Genomic DNA, 16755 nt, shown 5'->3' with positions numbered 1-16755 from the left:
TATATATATATATACTTTACTGCTTGCTCCCTATATAAATGCATAACATTTAACAGAATGATTCTTTTTTTTCCTTTATATATCATATCAAGTACTTATTTATTTGGGTTGGGATAAAGTAACAGCAGATGGAAATTTTGGCCATTAGGTATGATTTATGTTAGAGGATTGTCGAATGAGAATGTGATAGGAACGGAATGGGTAATGATGGTAACGTGTATTTTTGGGGTTTATGTAATGTAAGTGAATGAGTGCGTATAATACAAAGTAAAGGAAACAAAGGCATTATTCCTTTTGTACCATTGTTTAAGACTGTCATGTGTGTGTATGGATGTATGTATCGAGTAAGGGTAGTTGTAATAGCAGTGGTAGTAGTAGTAAAGAATACGAGGAAGGTGGGATGGAATGTTGGATGAAAGGAGGAGAAGAGGAAGCTTGATGGGAGAACAAAAAGTTCTTCCCTCTTCCAACTGCACCCATCATCAACCATTTCACAGCTGCTGAGGAGTGTTGGGGTATGATAGAGATACGACAGGTGTCCCTGAAGCAAATGGTGCCTCATTTCCTTCTCCCCTCCCCTTTCCTGCAACTCCCTGTCCTCTTTTTCCTTCACCCCGCTTCTTTTGATTTTCTCTTGGTGGTGATTAGGATAAGTATTCAAACTGTGTGTGTGTATGTATATATACATATATATGTGTATATGTATACATATATATGTAGATGAGGCGGTATTACTAAGTACTCTGTAATGTTTGGTATCTATTTTCAATGCCTTATGGATAATGAAGTGCAATGCGAAGATGTCTTTATTGAGAATGAGGATGAGAGTGAGTGATGGTAATATTTTATTGTCATAGGGGAATTTTTCTTTCTTGTAGTTGTACACATGTGTGTCATAGAAGTTTGCTAAAAAGTACTTAGAGTTTTTGCTATACCTGAGATCTATCACTCTCCAAGCATTACCATTGCCTGGTATCATTTCCCTCTCTCTGTCTTATCCGTGTGTTTTCCGCTTTTCCCTCATATTGGTGCATTGTCCTTTTTTTTTTGCTATAAATTTGACGACCCACAAAACGACTTTTTTTTAGGATCAATTGCTCATTTTTTCTTTCATTGTCGGGGTTCTCTTGCGCTCTGATTTCGAGTATTTATAACATGCACATACGGTTTGTGTAGATTTCTTTTGACCAAATTTTCAGGCTTCGTGTTAGGGAAAAGGAGATTTGTAGACGAGTCGTATTAAACAGTTGGTACACTGAAAAACCATTCAGTTATCTGTTGAAATTATGTTCGAACGGTTCATCTCGTCAGATTGATGCGGAAGCCAGATTGGCGCATACGTGGATGAGACTTGGTGATTTGTTATTTAGAGAAGAGTTGGATTTGTGGGTAACTGGAGCTTAATGTGTAATAGGCCGGTTTCAGGAGAGGGCTTGCGATAAATAGGTCCTACTAGACCAATTAACAGAGACGGTTGGATCGAAAGGTGATGCGGTAGGTCTGTACGTTTCATGATAAGGTAGGATGAGTGTTTCTGTAGCGAGCAGCTTGTTCATTCGCGATTGATACGCTATATGTGAATACGTTGGTTTGATTGCTTGTTGAATAAAATCTACTTGATAGGAAGTATTTCTGGTAGCGCTATGCAAATAAGGTGTATTGACTTCAAATTGTTTCCTGCTGCTTATATCGTAAATTTCCATCGGTTTGTTTAACTTGTTTACTGTGCAAACTGTTTGTATTTACCTGTATGGTGAGTCGATTTGTAAACTTCTAACTTGTTTTGCTAGAGTTTGCTTGCTGTTGATCCCAGGAATTCTGCTACTTTATCCTTTGGAGAAATCCTGGACAATACCGCGCATGAGTCGGTATTCTTTTTCGAGAATTCATCGAAAAGGACTTCTCCAGCACGTCAAAGTGGTCGGTGATGTGTCGCTAAATGAAATTCATATCACAGCCAGCTTTGATGTGTTGTGCGCTTGTCGTCCCATCACATAAATGTGCGTATTCATCGGGCTTGACCACCCTATGTCTTGGTGATACGTCGACTACGCTGCGCTATTGGATGGAATGTTATCTTTGCTTTGTTTCTTAATATTTGTTGTTGCATCCAAAGGCTTGGAGACATTTTGTGAACAGTTCGATTTGTGAGCTGCGCCACTTAGATATCACTACTATCCACAGTATCCATAGAACTGAAGTTTTTAGAGATAAAACAACGTTTGTGCTTCAGTAAATGTGGCTTGTTTGGCAAAATGTTTCCGAAGTTGTCGATTAGTGGTTCTCATTGTATAAACATATCATGCATGTGGTGGAAATGTATTTCATTCGTTTCAATTTGCAAATTATTGCCAAAAAGATCTACTTTTGTTATTCCTCCTGTTACACTATTATTTATAATGTTATATTGCATCATTGCTTTTCTGTCTTTTTCTCATTTCGTCTTTCAAATTTCGAAACTAATGTTTGTGCTTAAGTGACGTGTAAATAGTGCTGACATCTCTTGTTCCATCTTTGAAAAATAATTTGAATCGATGACAAATAAAATGTCAGGAACTCCATATGTTAACTGTAAGGAGTGTGATTCATGTTTGTGATGGGGTCCTTTGGTGTTTATATTTACGGTTTTGTTGGTGAGGATTCTGTGTATGCTTGAAATTTTGAGAATAAAATAAAGTTGCTGACGAAAAAGGAAAGAGAGAGTGTACTCCTGAAAAGAGATGGCGGGGAATGGATAAAGAGAAATAGTGCAGCCTAAAAGATATGGGATATAAATAATGCTCATAATGTTTTCAGCTTCTCTGCAAAATTGTCACATGGCCGGAAGCGTTGACGATGAGATGGATTTTCGAAAGTTTTCTCGGCAGATATAGCATACTGTTGCAAGATAGAGCGTTTCATATCCGAAAAGTAATACTAAAGTTTGATTTCCTCCTTCTGAAATTTTGGTGTGATGCCGAAGTTAAAAAAGGGTGTATCAGTTAGAAACTACATGAATTAGCAGGAGCAATTTTTTCCTTTCAAATGACGGATTTTTTGTTACGGGAGTTTCGTGGATTAATTCTGTGTAAGGTGTGTGTGGGTCGCTGGTGTCAAAGGTTATCGTTTCAACTGATCAATTCAGTGGTTCTGGATTGCTTCGGGATTTTCCTCCCCTTCTGTTCGGATGTGTGAAATGGGGGAAAAATTCGTTGGTAGGAGAAATGACTAATTTCGAAAGTGGGGGGAGGTTTTGAAAGCGAAATGGTAATGACAGCAGAATTTGGTATCCAGGAAGGGAGAAGGTAAGAGGGTGTGTCAACTCTCTGTCTGCCATATTAGTTTCTAATTTTGACATCCCGTTGTTAACCAACCAACTCGCACTTGTTAGCGGATTGGAAAAAAAACAGTGAAAGAATTAAAAGTAGTGGGAGGGTGAAGGATGGTAGGATTATTTCGTAATTTGAGCTTGCGCCAAGAAGACCAGAGATTACCATTTCCTTTGATTCATTATTTTAGTAAATGAAGGATTAACATAGTTGATAGGACGTGAGAGAGAGAAGTTAGTGTGCTACGGTCAAAGGTTATTCTGGTAAGTCATTGTATCATTTCCCATACTACTCGCTACGATTTTTCAACGGGAATTTTACACATATATTATGTATACACACATACATACACATATGACACATATTACACGCATACATTACGAAACATCCATTTTCTCTTTTTGTGCCAGAAAAAAGATCATCTGAAAAAGGAGGAGGGGGAGGAGGAGATGGGAAAAGAAGAGATAGGCAAAAATGCTTCGACTTGATTGCTTTAGCAATAAAATTACTCCATCCGATCTCTAACGTTCTTACGAAATTTCTCCCTCCTTTTTGGAGAGTTAAGAAGAACAAAGCTTTAACTACAACAGATAAGGGAGAGAGAAATACAAAATAATGATAGAGATATGTTGCAGAAGCATAATACATAATCAACTTACACCAATTAAATTTGTCATCTTGATTGCAAATGCTAATTGTTCTAAAATATTGTGGGACATTCAAAGATGGTGATTTTAGTAAAGGTAAGTTAAGTTGTAGGAAGATGAGAATGATTGATCAGAATTGAAATATGATAATGGTAATGTTGGTGTTCCTTCCTTAGATATTGAGGGAGATGTTGGTCGAAATTGAAATTATTGAGATTTGACTGTTTGAATGGATCGAACGATTGTAGTTTGATGTGGGTGAGAAAAAAGTGTAATTATGATGGGAGTAGAAAAATACTGGTTCATCTTCAAGTTCAAGATTTGAGAAATAAAATTTGTTTAAAAAGTAGAGTAATTGGCTGATAAATATTATTATAAATGAAAGCGCAATGCAAAAGATTATGCTAATATATGCGAGATAAATGAAAAGAAAGGAAATTACAAAGAGGAGGGTTGGATAAATGAAGCAAAGAGAGGATTCAAAATATGAAGATCACTTCTGAGATGTAACAAAGCACGACATGTCATCTAGGACATTTGTGAAATGGGTTGGGGGGTTGGATAAATGAAGCAAAGAGAGGATGCAAAATATGAAGATCACTTTTGAGATGTAACAAAGCACGACATGTCATCTAGGACATTTGTGAAATGGGTTGGGATAGTAAGAATAGGTGTATTTTGGGTGGAGTTGCTTAGGAATTAACAATACAATTTTTGACTGGGACAAGTTCATATGTAGGTAGTCGTGAAGGTTACTGATAAGTTGTACTGTGGAAAATACAAATCCAGTTAATTTTAAATTAACATTCTTACCGTATTTCCTCGAGAGTAAGTCGTCTCCTGAAAATAGACTTTGCTAAAATTTTGGGGGAAGTGCATGATATAGGTCCCTCCCGTTGAAAATAAGGCGTAGTTTGGCCCTACCACAGCCGCAGGGAGCACCACTGTCGGCGTTTCCCGCAGCCGCCCCAAAACCTGGATAAAGCCTCAGGCTCACCCTCATTCCGTACTGGCCATTTCCCCGCATCATCGCCGCTTGGTACAGCTGCGGGACGAGCCAGCTGACCGCTTCGTCATCTGAAAATAAGTCCTGGCACGTTTGTTTGGGTGGGGAGGGAGGGGGAAATAGTGTAAGACTTGTCAAAATAAGACATAGTCTTGTTTTCGGGAGGATGCAGTGTTAAGATTTTACTTCATTTGTGATGTTTGAAATTTCAGAAATTGACAGGCAGTTGTAATTTCTTCCAATTTTGTAAGATCATTTGTAAGCTTTGAGTCATTTATGGTATATGAACTGTGAACTTAAACTTATGGTGCTGTGGATTTTGACTCACTTGTCTGTTTGTCGTATCTATTGTTTCGAGTCGTAGTAACCTTGCGTTAGTTGACGGCGGCTTAATTAATAAGAATTAAGTAACTGGAACTGTACTGTCTTTACTTGATACACAAATGGAAGAGTATTATGAATTGTAGCCTAGCTTTTCTTTTTTATTTAATGATAAAATAAAAGATGGATGACCGGTGGTATTTGTTTCCAAACATCCAGTAATAGAGAAAAAGTCATTGATAAGTCGTGAAATAGTAATAGTGATATTTCTAGTGAAACAAGTCGTAGTGTTGTTTGCTTCGGTCCACTAGAACCTAGTGATATCTAGTGATAAGATGGGTAGATATGCGAGTTTGTGGACTTTACATAACAAAGATGACAGGATGAATAGAACAGGGTTAATTACCAATTAAAATTATGGTTGGTAGAAATAGCTTGTTCATAAACTTTAAAAGAAGTGTGATAGTGGATAGTGATAGTTCAAAAAATAATAAGATGGGCATTTTTTTTTTTCATGGGAATAATAATATGGTGTTATTCATGGAGTGCTATTTTATAAAATAATATGGTTGAAATATTAAGTGAAATCCTTATCATTTAACAGTGTTATATAATTATGATAGTGATAACATATGGGATTTGATGTCAAGAGAAGGAATGTGGTTATAAGTTGACATGGTTGTTTTGCTATCAGTAAACAAATATAAAACGAAAGTGTGGAAATAAGGAGAAGATTAAGTGATTATTGTAAAAAGAAAAAGAAGTCAAAATATTACGGCGAGAAAAGCAAACACATTCCACAAGCGTACAAGGTTTAAAACAGTAATAAATTCGAAATTGAAATATTCAATATCAACAAATAACATGATATCGGAGTTCAAGCACACATATGTAACATCTGACCGACTTTTGTAATAAGTGGCTCAAATACATTTGTAATTTCGGGCGTGAGGACGTTAGAGTTAATGATTTGGATTTGTTTGGTAGAACTGAATTCAACGGAAGTGATGTATTTGAATGAGATACTGGTCAATGGTGCTTTATAGCTTGGATGTCCTCCTATTATAACTAGAAAGTTTTAATATTTCCCTCTATTTGCAGTTCATTTAAGGGAGTCTTCAGGAACTAGTTTTGCCTCTTTAAAATAGGCCTCGGATATATATTGCTTATTATAGCAGTGTTAAAATATGAAATGGAAATTAGTGTATTCCGCGATATTCCACAATCTTTTCATCAAAAGATTGTTGATACAATCTGCTGCAATACATGTTTTATTTAGTAGCTCATGCAGTGTCTTGTAATCTCTTTTATATATTCATATATGTATAATTAGTTACTCCATGAATTTCAGACATGTGTAACGATTCTGGGGAAATTGGCGGTGATGTTCGGTAGGAATTTCACAGAACAGGTAAGAAAAAAGAAATTAGTACAAATTTAAAAAAAAATTAGTACAAATTTAAAAAAATCGGTACAATTTTAAATTAATACGAAAAAATTACATTAATTTTTTATACACTTAAAAATTGCTTTTATTAGTTGGAAATGAACGAATAAATGAAAATATGAATGGAAGACATGAAAAATGAGAAGAAAAAAATGGAAGAATTTTCACATCGTGTTTTTTTAATATCGTCATCCAGTCTTTTTCTTTTTTTAATATTGTCACTAAATCTTAGTCTACTTTTTGCTATTTCTTTGCTCGTTCTTCTATTTTCTTTCACTATTTTTCGAAATTTTTATTAAATTCGAAAATTTTGCCAGTTAATTTTGTTTGCTTTTTTTGCAGTTTGCGGTACCATTTTTAATAGTATCAAGCAAAGATCTAGCATGGGGTGTGCGGAAATCATCATGTGAGGTATTTGTTGATATCGCAAACTGTTGCTCAATGGAAACAAAAGAACGCAAGCTTGCACCACGTTTTATTACCCTACTTCATGATACTTCACGTTGGGTAATTTTTCCCATTCTTATTTTTCTTTTCCTTCTTTTCTTATCGATAAACGTTCATTTTGTTTCGCAATGATTTATTTTAATTGATTTTGCTCATTTGTCATTTATCATTATTAATTCTGGATAGAAATTTAATTCATTTAATTATTCAGTAGATTAAAATGATGCCTACCTATATTATAGTTAATAATTATGATATAATCGATATTATGAAATGATGATTTAGATTAATTTTACTTTAAGTGAGGAAAAATAAGAGTGAATTATTGTGAAAGTGGGATGATTGTTCCATTCAAATAATACGCAATAGTACAATCTAAAATCATTTTTTTGAAATGAACTTTCTTCTATCTAAGGTGCAATTATTATCTATGATTTATATGTATTCCCGTCGTTTCCTGTTTTTTCCAATTTTTCGGAAAATATTCGCAAATTCCAAAGAGTGAATGCACTTTCCATTGTGCTATATTTGTTTATTTGTATATAAGCATTTAAGTATATTTTTAATGTGTTATGAAAAATGAAAAATGTTTTTGTTAAAGTTTATGAAAGTCTGTTATGAAAAATGTTTTGTTTCTCTGCATCCTTTTAGAATGCATTAGCTATAAGCTTCAGGTTCGTTCATTATTTTGTTATTGCAGGTTTCACATGTGGCATTCCAACAGCTTGGTCGATTTATTGCAACATTTGCGGATACAAGTCGTATGGGCCTTGAAATAAGAGATGGCCGATTGGTTGTTGCGAATTGTTAGTTTTCTTAATGTTGTTCTCGGAAAATTTTTCATGAGTTTTCTTTCAGAATATGATATTCTAAATCATATTTATCTCTTTATTCGTACGATTTTTTGTGCGACTATTTGTATGATCATAATCAAATCAGCGCAAAAGATTTGTTCATATAATTGACAAATTGATTTTGAGCGAAGGGTTTTTGTTTAAATTTGATATGAAATTGTGTGGATAAAAAAGTTCTGAATTCACTTAGATCATTTGTGTGACATGTTGCTAAAATTAGCCCTATTTCTTCAATCTTTTAATTGCCAAATATTTTAAAATTAATAGCTAGATTACGCCAACGTAAACTGCATTTTGTTTTGAAACTTTCTATATTTTGAATTTGTCTGAAATTTCGTAAATTATTTTAATTTCTCTTATTATTTTCCTTTTCTTTTTGTACAGCCGATATAGCGGAAGATGATAAAAGCGCGCAAAATAACTGCGGAAGTAATGGAATGGTTATAGAAGATGACGAAAATGAACTATACAGTCAACTACCTCCAGGTGTTGTATTTCCAGAATCTGATGTAGAATCAGAAGAATCTTCAGCTTCATCACCTCAGGACCAAAGGTAGTCGATGGAGCTGTATTCATCTAGTTATATATGTACTATTTAACATTGTATTGTTTCCTTTCCAATATAAAAACGAAACACAGTCACATCGTCGTACATTGTTTAGGAATTTGTTTATACTGAAGTAATAAGTAAAAAAAAAAAGGAAAAGGTATCAATAGGTTAAACATTATGGCATATATAAAATTGATTTTGATATTTCAGTTGTGTTTTAAATGAATTAACTTGTTTACTGGATTCATGGGATTCTTGGGCCATGTCAGATGATTCTATCGTCTCAAGTAACTCGCTTGTTCTCAATTCGTAAGCCTCTCATTTCTATCGATGTTTTTTTAGCTCGTTTTAAAAAAGTATCCTCATTATGGTGTTTGCGCACTGCTGGCTGTTCCGTCATTTCACAGTCCAGCATAGCGATGACTGGTATACTACAACGTCAATATATGTGTGTAACAACGGTTAATAATGCGAGTATTAATTTTGTTACTAAACTTTTTAATGTAATTTTGGACAGCAATATAATTAGTTGACCGTTAGGATTATTCTATCATTAACTCATCGATAAATCTAAGTGTCATCTCACAGTGGTCAAGGATTAAGGTTCGCCTAAACCGCTTCGTTTTTGTATTTTTTTTTTTTTTGTACTTTTTATTATTATTTAGTATGGATAGTATGGATTTGGATATTGAAAATGGTGTGGCGGCATCATGTTCAACACATTCTGACTTAACAAAATTGGTGCTTGGTGATAATGATGACAGCAGTGGTGAAGAAGACGAGGACGTTGAAAACACTGAAGAAGAATCGTGTCCGATGGATATTGAGGACGACGATATAGAAATTAGTTTTGAGGTAAACTTTTTCCTTTACAGAACTAAAGATTCAAGAAAAAATCTGCTTGGAATTCCATCACAGTGAATTTTTTCTTGATTGGCTAAAGAATAAATGAAAAATGAACTAGGTCCAAAATACCGGTTTAATTCAGAAATTCGAAAAGTCTATCAAGAAACCGTCGGGAAATCAGTCAAATTATTACCGTCATAATTTCATAGTTTTTTAATTGTTAAATATTCAGGTCATGTTTGGTACTTCAGTACTTCAACTAGGTAAAATTGTGACTTTTTTAATGGCCTAAGAGGACAGTTACAAATTCTTTTTACAATTTTTTTTTCACAATTTCGCTAACAGTTTTAACAAAATTCAAAATTTCTGTTTCCAGGAACCATCGCAAATGAATGATAACGATGACATGAATGCTTATTGTCCTCTGATATATTGGTCAGCGGGATCTTTTGACATTGATTTAAAGTCATATGGGAAGAGTCCAGCTGTCAGTCACAACAAAAATACTCATGGAAATGATAAGAATGATGTAAAGAAACTTGTAGCTGAATTTATTCAACGACATTCAAATTTATTTTACGATGCATCAAAATTCAATGTGAATGTAAGTTTTTGTTTTAATTTACTATTCTTGGTGTGTTTCCGACATTTTATTCCGGTTTAGGTGGAAGTGAAAGATTATACCAATTTATCAATTTCTCCATTTCTAATTGTGATAACTAGTTTTATGAGCTTATTTTTTGTTTGGGCACTTAGCACTTCTTAAGTATTCCATTAAATGGCTACTGATTTTTTAAACAGTTTCATCATTTAAAAAAAAGAAAAAACGAGAAATTACTCCATTATGTTCAAGTAAGAATAACAGAATGCATCGATGTTTTATTACTGATTACTTGCCCAATATATAACTGTAGATGTGCAAAAATACATCTTCGCATCATGGGATACCAGTGCTTTTTTACTGTTTGTATTACAAGATCTTACAACTTCATCTTTTACATTATATTTTGAGCTGGTGCATATCTGAACTTGATCCATCTCAAGCAGTAACAGCTGAACTAAAATGCAAATTTTTCAGGATATAGAAACCGCGACTAATAAATACTCGGAGTACGACAGCTATGTTATGGAAGAGGATGATTTAAGAAATTGGGTGTAACTACGGATGAAATAACTAAAACTGTTACAGTTTTGTATGAAACAAGTCCATCAACCGGTTCTGTTGAGGGTGATAAAAATGAACAAACGACATCTTCAGCTATCAATACTCGAACTCAAGTTTGATTTTTGGGGAATGTAATAATCGATTTGTGACTTCTGAATCATTCGTTTCATAACAGTTCTTTCCCGTCACTATGACACATATAACGATGTTGTTGGTAGGATTCCTCACTTTGCATTTCTAATATTGATTAAAAATCGAACGTAGCAAAATTTCAGATGGTAATACCGCAGGATCTGCTCGATAGTTTCGTACATATGGTCTCACCTTGTAATAATGCAGATGGTGAAATAAATCGACAATGTGCCCATAGTTTCCCTGCTGTTGCATTCACTCTTGGTCGCAACAACTGGCCTTGTATCATGGGTACTTATAAGCAGTTGGCATCAGATATGCAAGTATGTATTTTTCGTAATTTTATCTTAAAGCTACTTTTGTTAAAATTATATAGTGAAGTTGGGACTAACAGTCGCAGGATCTGTTTCATACCCCATTGTAAAATTGTAATTGGACTAGATGTGAGCATATGATATATAGGTCCATTTTCTTTAGCATTAACATTTTCCGAATGTCCTCTCTCGTTTTTGTGAGTGTAGAAGCACTGGTTCACCTACTGCTACGAATTTGAAAAATAAACTTTCCCATTTTTTTGTTACAAGTATAGTAGTATCAAGTATTTCAGCTCAGATATTTATTCGTCATCAAACGGTAGTGACAGCGCTAATAGGTTACAAGGGGAAAAGTTAGCTAAGTGTTAATTGTTTTAGGAGAAAAGTTGCACTTTTATCCTTCTAAATGATTTTAGTGGCGTGTTCGACATATATTGGCATCGTCGATTCACGAAATCGCAGCAATTATTGGGGAGGAAAATGCAGATGCTCATTTGGTACCAATATTTGAACGATTTATGGAAGATGTGGAAGATGTGAAACTTGGGTTGCTGAATCATCTGTACGATTTTTTTAAAGTAAGTTTATGATTATTAGAAACTTTTATGCATATGTTATTGTCGGACGGAGGGTTCAGTGAAGGCTTGAATTGAGTTAACAAATAAAGTCTTCGGGAAATAATATCTTTCCATTTAGCTACACATTTATGTACTTTTGGCCATTTCAGTTAATTAATCTAATTTAGTTGTTCAGTCTTCAGATTATTTGCTTATTTAAACATCATTCTCGTGTTGAACAGAAAAAAAAAGATATTCATCCTGTTTCAGCTAGTAACACCGGCTACAAGGCAAAAGTTATTATCGGTACTACCAAATTTTTTACATTCCGATGCCGATAATGGACGTAATTGGAGGTATAGATATAAATACGTAAGGTAAATCAGTTTATGTTCCTTTTCTAAGTCAATCCTAATGGTCCTAAAAATATTCTCTTACTTTGTGGTAGTGTTAGGTTACTAGTGCTTCGTTGAAATTTTTATTTGTTTTGTTTTATAAATTCCTTTTATACTTCCTGAAATCGTTCCTTTTCAGGCAATGTATTCTCCTGTGTGATCTCTTTGCTATGCATGACATTAATGAATATTTGGCCGCCATAGCTTTAACATTAGCTAACGGTTAATTTTTAGTTTCATATAGAAAAATAAGTTGTTAGTTAATGGAATTACTGCTTTTTGGATTTTATTTTTTGTTTGACTTTCTCAATCACTTGGTTATTCAGGAGAGGAGTGGAAAAGAGCGGAGGTACAATAACAGCTAAATTTACTGAAATAATATTTTTTGTACTTCAGATAGGATATCAGATGTGCGAAAAGAAGCAACTGTACTACTGGCAAGAATATTAGGAAAGTTTATCAGCGAAGAGTGGACTTCGGATTACACTGATCCTTGCAGAACTGACATATCGTTTATTCCGATCACTGATTCATTTATCAGTGACATTGTGAAAGGGTTTGCCCGATCAATGAATTGGCGAAGGAGACAGACGTGAGTTATCTAGTTTATCTCAGCTAGTTTTGATTCGCTTTATCTTGCTATATCATGTGAATTCTTGGAAAAAAAATCCATATGAACTGGCTTAGTTTCACGCAAAATATCTGGGTTATTTTTAGATTTGCATTGTTCTGTGAAAAAATTCTGGAAGGTGAAGTATTAAGCTACGATCAGTTTTCATCATTGCTACTGAATGATTTGATGAGGCTAGCCGGAGATTGTAAGTTCAGTTTTAGACATATTCACTGATTATTATTTGATTTCTTTATTCAGTTGTATATATGAGAAACCATATAGCTTCTGACATTCAGTGTTAAGAAAAGTGAAATTGCAAACAAGAAATTTTCATAGATTTAATATTAAAAGGTGGCACTTAATTTTTCAGCAGTAGCAAATGTACGCTTGGCGTTCGTACGGTCTATCTCAAAAATGCGCGGTGGATACGCTTTTGGTAGCTCATTTGACTCATCAATCATACATCATAGTGTCGAAAGGTTACTTACCGATAAAGATGTGGATTGTAGACGCGCGGCTCGAATTTCACTTAGAATTCCGGATACCGAAAATATAGTTGACGTAAGTTTTCCATTTCTACAAAGATTTTCTTAACAATGTTCTGCGCGTTATGCTCTTCAATATTTTGATACTTCATTGTATTCACGTTCAGAACATTTTGGATATGTAATAATGAACCTGACTGCTGTGTCCAAAGTTAAGCAGGGTGCAAACTGAAGAAAAAAATTGATTGGAAAGAATATCTCCTTGCAGAACTACTCAAATAGGACGATGCATGATATCTTAAATTTAAAAGATCAAAAATTCAATTCAATTTATCTTTTAATCCATTTTTTTTTCAGGCAAAAGATTACGCTGAACGACTTCGTGAAATGAAAGAAGTTGTTTCAGCCAAATATCACTTGGATATTTACCGACTATAAAACAATCTGGAAAGCAATCTGAAATAGATCCAGTTAGCTTCACCTTTTGGGCCTTATTTTTTTTCAAAACAAAACTCTTTTAAATTTAGGATATCATGCACCATCCTATTTAAGTAGTTCTGCTGCACAGGAGATATTCTTTCCAACCAGTATGCTTTACTTTACCATATCTGGAGATCAAAAATCACACTCATTTAGTATGAATGTTATGGCAAGCTTAAGATGATGAATTTTCTCTGATGTGATGAAAAGAGATCCTTGTATGAAAAAATCATTTCCGTGCAACTTCCAGCTATTTGATTCACATTACAGATATTGCCACTTTTAACTGAATGAAATCTTAAGACTACACTCATGAATTTAAAAAAAAATCGTTTTGTTTCCTTGTCTTCCGTTTATTTCTTCATTCTCGTAAAATTTACGATCTAAAAATATGATTTGTTCTATTCAGAAGCATCGCCTTCTGAATTCAAATCTTATTCTATACATTGGAAAAAGCCCACTAAAAATCATTCTTGAATATAATTTGTTTTAAAAATCCTCGAATATTTCATGATTATTCAATTTAATGTCTTTCACTTGAAGTTTTATGCTGTCTCCGCCAGTGCTTAGTCTCGATCCTTCACGTGTTTTTTTCTTTTTTGTTTTTTAGGAATCATATAAAAGTAAATGTTGATTTCTTGATTTGCTCATAATTTAGTCGTTTATTTTGTAAAAAATTACATTTTTGAATCATATCATTTATAGAGCTTTTCTTAACAACAATAATAATTTACTGAATGTTACACTGAGTGAACAACTACGTGTAGAAACGTGTACGTATATGTTTGCAATGTCAGTCCTCCTTTACTACTTAATTGCAAATTTCTTTGATTCGTCAAATGTAAGAATGAAATTTTCCATTCTGTGAATCTCTTTACTTGTCAGTCATTTTTCCGGTTTTTTTTCTGTATTTGAATGATTGGATTACTGCACATTTTTTTTTTCTTTGAAATAAATCACATTTTCTGTCTCAAGTATTTCAGGTAAAAAAGCATATATTCCTTTCTATGGGACATGATGATATCTGCCCTACTAGCTACCTCTTTGTCAAATCGAAAATAAGTATAACGAATTGTTCTACCTCTTTTCCAGTTTGTTTGTGATGTAGAGAAGGGTTTCATGATGCTAATTCTTTTCAAAGACTATGCTAGATTGACTCCTTTTCTTTTTCCTTAATCTTTAAATGTTTAATTTTCGAAACAATTGTTACACTTTTTTATCACTCTTTTTTTTCTATGAATTATTCGAATGATTTATCAATTATGAAAAAAAAAAAAGAAATTTCTCTGATTATTCCGTCACCTATCATCTAGCCATGAAATTGTTTATTTTCTATACAATATACAACAATTATGAAGTAAGAAATGATTGGATCAGTGATTTGATAAGGCATCCAAATATTTGTCAACATATAAATATCATACTGCTTTAGTGTCGAAGATATCTGTAAAGTATATTGCACGGAATTTATTTCTTTAGAAAAGTTAAATTTAATCGAAATTAATTTACTTTTGCTTTAAGGGAAAAAGAAATTAGTTAGCATTATTACTACATTAGTAAGATTAGTTTGAAAGTAAGGAAAATATATTTTCGTTTAGTTTAAGCTTACTTTGCTGTCCAGTCAATTCTTCCGGATGGTTTTGTGCTTATATTATTTAATGGATTTTTTCCGGACACCAAATGTTGGTACATATCCTTCAACGAATGAATTTTACATTTTTTTTTTTTTTATAAATTCATCATAGCTTTTCAATCTCTAGAATTTACTCAACAAATGATTAGTTTGTAATTTGTTTAGTTAATTATCATTTTATATCTTCAAATAAAGAGTCCGGTTTTTTTTCCTTGCGAAAAAAAAGGCCTACCATAAGCATATTCGAAACGAGCTTGTACTGCTGATCTTGCTGGATTTGGTTTAAAATTTGATCGTTTCGTGAAATCAATGCCTTGTTGGTTTACCGAATTTACCGGAACACCTAAAGAAAATCGGAATGTTCATATGTATTATTGAATAATGTTATGAAATTTAAATTTTTAAATTGATAAAAGTAGTCAAGAAACGGATAGTTCTAATTAAATGAGAGATAAACAATTTTATAAATTAACTTTTAATTAATTTATAAGAAATAATAAATGAGAAATAGTTGTAAAAACGAACCAGGCATATATCTTGATTTTGACATATATAATTCCTTGGCAGGTAATTTAGTTTTCATAATTGTAGTACCAGAAATTGTATGACTATTCTTATCCAATAATGTATCTTTTTTTGTTGGCTCATCCAAAAGTCTACAATTTTTCCTCTAATTATAATAAATTAGTAACAATAACAAAAATGATAATTTCGAATGTTTGAATTAAAATAGACAAAATTAAATTACTTACTTTGTAATGGGTAAATTCCTATTGATATTTCGTTCTGAATTTATTGTATTTCCAATATCAATTTTTGTCTCAGAAATATTTTTTAATTTTGCTTTATTAAATAGAATACATGAATCAGATAATGTTGAACAGGCACTGGTTTCACGATTTGATGTTGATGGTTGACTAATTGTTGGTGCTCCTAATTTTTCTCCAACCAAAAAATATCTATATTTCAAAGACTGAAAAAAAAAAAGAAAAGAATTTTTTATGATATAAATTTTTGAATTAATTAATTATTTTTCAAATATTATTTTAATTTAATAATTCAATGAATTTTTTTTTTTAACTAACACCCATAGCACTAGGCCGTTTTTCTGGATTCCAATGCATCATATCTGTCATCAATTTAAGGCCATCATCACCCACTGAATTTACAATTGTTGCAAAAGGTATTGGTACACATTGTTGAAATTTGAAATTCATTGCTACAGCCAATTGATAACCTTCTGGCCAATCATCCTATAACAATTATTATTTAGCATTAATTTTGAGAAAATTCATAGCCTGAAATGTTATCTTATTATACCTTTTCGAAGATATGATTCATGATATTTAAATATCCTAATATTTCCTATAAATTATTTTGGATGGATATTTATTTCAGGTCAAATTTGATATCTTCAAGATCTGTTATTGATTGTTATACTTACATTGAAAGATATAGCAAGCAATAAACTTTTAATATTCATAAAGCAATGGTTCCCAACATTTCTTTGACCAATGACCATTTAGGCTTTTTTTTTTTTTTTTTTTTTTTTTGT

The 16755-nt window shown here is 32.9% G+C and overlaps 2 protein-coding genes across 2 annotated transcripts in view; one reads left to right on the top strand and one right to left on the bottom strand.

Annotated features, from left to right (window-relative positions):
* LOAG_18486 (phosphatase 4) overlaps positions 1 to 13525 on the top strand; it is a gene marked incomplete at both ends in the record, with an annotated part of 17909 nt that extends 4384 nt beyond the window's left edge. Inside the window, 17 exons of the mRNA XM_020451146.1 lie at positions 2797 to 2910; positions 6634 to 6693; positions 7072 to 7236; positions 7877 to 7982; positions 8415 to 8583; positions 8791 to 8889; positions 9246 to 9435; positions 9803 to 10030; positions 10573 to 10704; positions 10867 to 11046; positions 11454 to 11615; positions 11865 to 11971; positions 12129 to 12211; positions 12386 to 12581; positions 12707 to 12807; positions 12973 to 13163; positions 13445 to 13525. Of these exons, the coding sequence (XP_020305098.1) occupies positions 2797 to 2910; positions 6634 to 6693; positions 7072 to 7236; positions 7877 to 7982; positions 8415 to 8583; positions 8791 to 8889; positions 9246 to 9435; positions 9803 to 10030; positions 10573 to 10704; positions 10867 to 11046; positions 11454 to 11615; positions 11865 to 11971; positions 12129 to 12211; positions 12386 to 12581; positions 12707 to 12807; positions 12973 to 13163; positions 13445 to 13525 (2364 nt within the window). The remainder of the gene's footprint in view (positions 1 to 2796; positions 2911 to 6633; positions 6694 to 7071; positions 7237 to 7876; positions 7983 to 8414; positions 8584 to 8790; positions 8890 to 9245; positions 9436 to 9802; positions 10031 to 10572; positions 10705 to 10866; positions 11047 to 11453; positions 11616 to 11864; positions 11972 to 12128; positions 12212 to 12385; positions 12582 to 12706; positions 12808 to 12972; positions 13164 to 13444) is intronic.
* Positions 13526 to 15218: 1693 nt separating this feature from the next.
* Positions 15219 to 16755, bottom strand: part of LOAG_18485 (CMGC/RCK/MAK protein kinase) — a gene marked incomplete at its 3' end in the record, with an annotated part of 6944 nt that continues 5407 nt past the window's right edge. Inside the window, exons 6-10 of the mRNA XM_020451145.1 lie at positions 16286 to 16453; positions 15953 to 16173; positions 15726 to 15856; positions 15433 to 15543; positions 15219 to 15262 (exon numbers count right to left, since the gene is read on the bottom strand). Of these exons, the coding sequence (XP_020305097.1) occupies positions 15219 to 15262; positions 15433 to 15543; positions 15726 to 15856; positions 15953 to 16173; positions 16286 to 16453 (675 nt within the window). The remainder of the gene's footprint in view (positions 15263 to 15432; positions 15544 to 15725; positions 15857 to 15952; positions 16174 to 16285; positions 16454 to 16755) is intronic.

The sequence above is a fragment of the Loa loa genome, assembly GCF_000183805.2.
Source record: "Loa loa unplaced genomic scaffold supercont3.331, whole genome shotgun sequence".
Taxonomy (NCBI): domain Eukaryota; kingdom Metazoa; phylum Nematoda; class Chromadorea; order Rhabditida; family Onchocercidae; genus Loa; species Loa loa.
Note: the sequence above shows the minus strand (reverse complement) of the source record. Positions and strands in the feature narration are given on the sequence as shown.